The sequence below is a fragment of the Gavialis gangeticus genome, unplaced genomic scaffold, assembly GCF_001723915.1.
Source record: "Gavialis gangeticus isolate Ggan-Ray unplaced genomic scaffold, GavGan_comp1, whole genome shotgun sequence".
Classification (NCBI taxonomy): Eukaryota; Metazoa; Chordata; order Crocodylia; family Gavialidae; genus Gavialis; species Gavialis gangeticus.
In genome coordinates, this window is record NW_017729012.1 from 11119198 (window position 1) to 11123218 (window position 4021).

Below are 4021 nucleotides of genomic sequence, written 5' to 3' on the forward strand. Positions count from 1 at the left end.
TGACAGGAGGCTGCGTTTGGGCTGCAGTGCCAGTGGCGTGCTGTCTCCGCAGCAAGCCGGGTGGAAGTAACGTGGCCTGGCAGAGCTGCCGGGGCCCCGGGCCTGCTAATCGCATCACGCGCCTGGCTGGGCGTGCAGGGTTGCTGCTGTCCTGGTTACCCTTGCCTGGGTGCACATGCACTGCAAGGGGGAAGCACCGTGAGCGGGTGGGGGCACTCCTGCGGGGCCGCATCTGGGGGAAAGTGCCCAGCTGGGTAAGGAGGTGCCCCCTGCCCCTTCCCTGCCAGGCAGCAGCCCTGATGGGGGTGGCACGTCTTCTAGGAGGAGCGGTTTTATCACGACCTGTATCTGGAGTCACGAGAGCGAGTCCAGACCCTGCAGCGGCACCGGGAGAGCGAGCAGGCCCTGCGGCAGGCGGTCCAGCAGGCCACAGGGGAGATGGTACGTGTCAGGAGGGAGGGGGCAATTGCAGGGGGCAGCGTGTCAGGGCCTGTTGCCTGCACCACCTGCACCTGGTGCTGCTGAATACCCAGGGCCTCCTACCCAGGCTTCTCCAGCACCGGTGTGGGGCTGCCTCGCTCCAGGGAAGGGTGCTGTAGCTCTGGGCAGGCTGGACCCTGCGCACACCAGGAACCTCTGGCCGGTGCCCTCGTCCTAGTAGCAGCCCTGGTGATCTGCTCCCTAAACCTGTGCCTAACGCCTCGGCTTCCTTCCCCAGCGATCCTGGGCCCTGGAGTCGCGGGCTTTCCTGGACTTCACAGCCACCTCCCTGCAGCATCTGCAGACCGACCGGCAAGCCCTGGGCCAGGAGGTGAGGCCGGGCCGGGTGCAGTGGCACGAGGATGTTTTGCAGCCTCCTGGCTCGGTGGCCGCTCGCCAGAGTTGCAATGAGCAGGGGACCCAGGAGCCTTGAAACCTGCAGTAGCCAAGCCCAGGCCCCAGACCAGTATCTTTCCTCATTGCCCCCCCAGAGGCTGGATCCCTGGGGCTCAGCACTGAGCTGGGGTCAGGGGTCCCCCCCCAGGGCGTGGGCTGCGGTCCACACCAGAGTCCCAGCCCTGCTCCCACCCCTTGGCCCGGAGCTCCCCATCAGCTGTCGTCCCCAGCTCTGTTCACGCTCCCCTGCTCTCTCCAGTTCTGCCTTCTGCCTGGTAATTTTCCACCGTCTCCGATGCCTTCCTCGGAGGAGATGGAAAAACTGGTCCTTCCAGTCCCAGGCGCGGCCTTCGCCAGCCCATTGTTGGCCAAGCGCTTGCGCTCCTTGTCGCAGCCGGGGCAGGGGCATGCTGCCATTCCCCCAGAGCCCAGCAGCTGCCCGGATGTCCCCTGTCCACACAGGGCTGCTGGGCCTGGGGGACCGCGTGTAGCCTCTCCAGTGCCTGGCACCAGGGCTGCTGGGAAGGCCATGCCATGCCACAGGTCCTGCTGCTTCAGAGGAGCTTTGCCTTGCTAGGGTTGCCCCAGGTCCTGAATGGCAGGGTGTGGGGTGCACTCGGTCTGGGGTGCCAGCCTGTGGCAGTGGGCGTGACTTGCGGGGCTGGCATGACAGCGGCCAAGGGTGCGCTGCGCCAGGAGCTCCCCTTAGTGCCCTGCGGCCTCTCCTCTCAAAGCGAGAGCAGCTGAGGGCCCTGCTGTCCCGGTGCCGGAGCTCGCTGGAGGGGGCGGCAAGCAAGCTGCAGCGCTGCCTGGAGGAGCGGGATGAGGCGCGGCGCCGCCAGGGAGAGGCCCTGCAGGCCAAGGAGGCGGTGAGTGGGTCGGGCAGGGGCAAGGCCTGCGTCCGTGCTGGGGGCTGAGGGTGGAGCAGGACAGGAGTAGCCCCTTGCGCCCCTGCCCTGCCAGGGAGCACAGCCGGGCAGTGGGTGGTGCCAGCCCCTGGGGGTGCTTGCTGTCCCTGGAGGCAACCCCACCTCATCCCCTTGCCCACAAGGTCCCTGGCAGTTGGGAAGAAGCTGGGTGACTCCATCCTCTTGGGGTGGGGACCAGCCCTGACTGTGTGATGGGGAGGGACTGGGTGCAAGCCCCCCAGCGCCTTGGCTGCCTTCTTGGCCATGCCGCAACCTCTCAGCGGGCAGCGGCTCCGTGCCCTTCACGGGGCGAGGCTGCTTGTGCCCTGGGGCCTGGCAAGGGCAGTGCCAGGGGTGCCGTGTGCAGCCGGCACTGAAGCCCCGTCCTTCTGTGCCTCCCTGCCCCAGGGAGACGCAGTCTTGGAGGAGCTCCGCTGCCACGCCGGCGCCCGCATCTGCTGCAGCGAGCTGGGGCTGGCGGCCCAGAGAGAGCTCCGTGCCCTGCTGGAGGGGGCGCGCCGGCACCAGGTGAGCTGGGGCGGGCTCCCCGCGCACGGGCTGGGACCATAGGCCTTGCTGGAGATGCAGAGCCTCGTGCTGCTGGGCCTGGCCTCTCGTGGCAGCTGGCAGGTCCCTCTGTGCTCCCCAGCACCCAACACCTCTTCCCTTCCTGCAGGCATCCTGGGCCCTGGAGTCGGAGTCGTTCCTGGAATTCGCCACCGTCTCCCTCTTCATGCTGCAGGATGACCGGCGAGCCCTGGGCCAGGGGGTGAGGCCAGCTGGGGCACGCTGGGTGGCGGAGGGGCCGAGGGGTTGGAGCGTCGTGGCCTCCCTGCATCTGTGTCCTGGTTCCAGGCTGCTGGTGGGACGTGCTGTGTCGGTGCCAGGCGGCAGCCGTGGGTAGCCCGGCTGGCGGCTGTAAGGGTGGGGGGTGGGAGCTAGGGGTAGCCAGCCTGGGGGACGCACTTGGTCTGGGAGTTCATCTTGCGACACTTCCCTCCTCCCTCCTAGCAAGAGCAGCTGAGGGCCCTGCTGTCCCGGGGCCGGAGCTCGCTGGAGGGGGTGGCGAGCAAGCTGCAGCGCTGCCTGGAGGAGCGGGACGAGGCGCGGCGCCGTGAGGGAGAGGCCCTGCAGGCCACGACGGCGGTGAGTGGGTCAGGCCTGTGGAAGCGCCCCTCACAGTTGTGGCCTCGGCCCAGCTGCAGCCTGACGGGGGCTTCGCCTCCTGCCCGAGCAGCCAGGCTGGCTCAGTCCCAGGCTATGGTGTGGCAGCGAGGCTGTCGCCCCTGCCAGGGCTGCCGTGGATGAGCTGCTCCAAGCCAGCGGGGAGCTGGGGGGGAGCAGCCGGGCAAGGTGCTGGCCGCAGTCCCCCCCAGGTCAGCATCTGGCCGTGCTCTGTGCACAGGTGTCCAGCAGGCTGGAGGAGGTGACGGCGCAGCGGGAGGCGGCGCTGGCTGCGCTGCAGGACTCGGTCGCTCAGGTGGAGCAGCTCACAACAGCCAGCTCGCGTCTGGGCACAGGTGCGTTGCCCACAGGCAGTGGGGCTCGCCAGGGCTGCTCACACAAGTGTGTGGAGCCCGGTGCTCCCCCGTGCCCTGGCCAGGGGAGGCTAAAAGGCCTCTTGCAGTGGTCGCTGGGCCTTGGGGTGGGTGGGCTCTGCCCTCCTATGGGCCAGCAGCCAGGTGCTGCCAGGGGGGAGGGTCAAGGTGCTGGCTGCATGGAGCAGGGTGCCTGGAGCCCAGCGCATGCCACCTGACCCCCACGCTGTGCCCTAGAGCTGAGTGCCACGGTGCGGGAGCTGGCTGTGGTCGAGGTCGAGCGGGACCAGTTGCAGGAGGAAAACACCAGTTACACCCAGGAGACGGCGCGGTGCGTGCTGGGTGGGCTGCGGGGAGGGAGCGGGAGCTCGGCATGGCTGCCAGAGCATCCCTGGGTCTTGCTGCGCATCGTCACCACTTCCTTCCCTGCCGCAGGCTGAGGCAGGAGCAAGAGGCCCTGCAGCAGGAGCATGACAGGCTGCGCCAGGAGCTGTGGGAGATGACCGAGTGCCACGAGGTGGGGCTGGCACCATGTGCCGCTGACTGTGCCCATGACGCATGCTGGGGGGAGCATGACTGCCCAGGCTGAGCACGTGGCCTGCAGGCAGGAGCTGCTGGGTCTCCTGGGTAATGGGGCCTGGAGATGTGGCCCCTTGGAAGCTACGAGCCAGGTTGCCACTTCCCAGGCCCGCGGAGATG

General features: G+C 68.5%; 1 protein-coding gene across 1 annotated transcript in view; it reads left to right on the forward strand.

Moving 5' to 3' along the window:
* LOC109293170 (sperm-associated antigen 5) overlaps positions 1 to 4021 on the forward strand; it is a 27973-nt gene that overhangs the window by 9558 nt on the left and 14394 nt on the right. The window contains exons 14-22 of the mRNA XM_019510976.1: positions 322 to 441; positions 719 to 811; positions 1611 to 1745; positions 2193 to 2312; positions 2461 to 2553; positions 2796 to 2930; positions 3190 to 3304; positions 3560 to 3653; positions 3758 to 3839. Coding sequence (XP_019366521.1) covers positions 322 to 441; positions 719 to 811; positions 1611 to 1745; positions 2193 to 2312; positions 2461 to 2553; positions 2796 to 2930; positions 3190 to 3304; positions 3560 to 3653; positions 3758 to 3839 — 987 coding nt within the window. The remainder of the gene's footprint in view (positions 1 to 321; positions 442 to 718; positions 812 to 1610; positions 1746 to 2192; positions 2313 to 2460; positions 2554 to 2795; positions 2931 to 3189; positions 3305 to 3559; positions 3654 to 3757; positions 3840 to 4021) is intronic.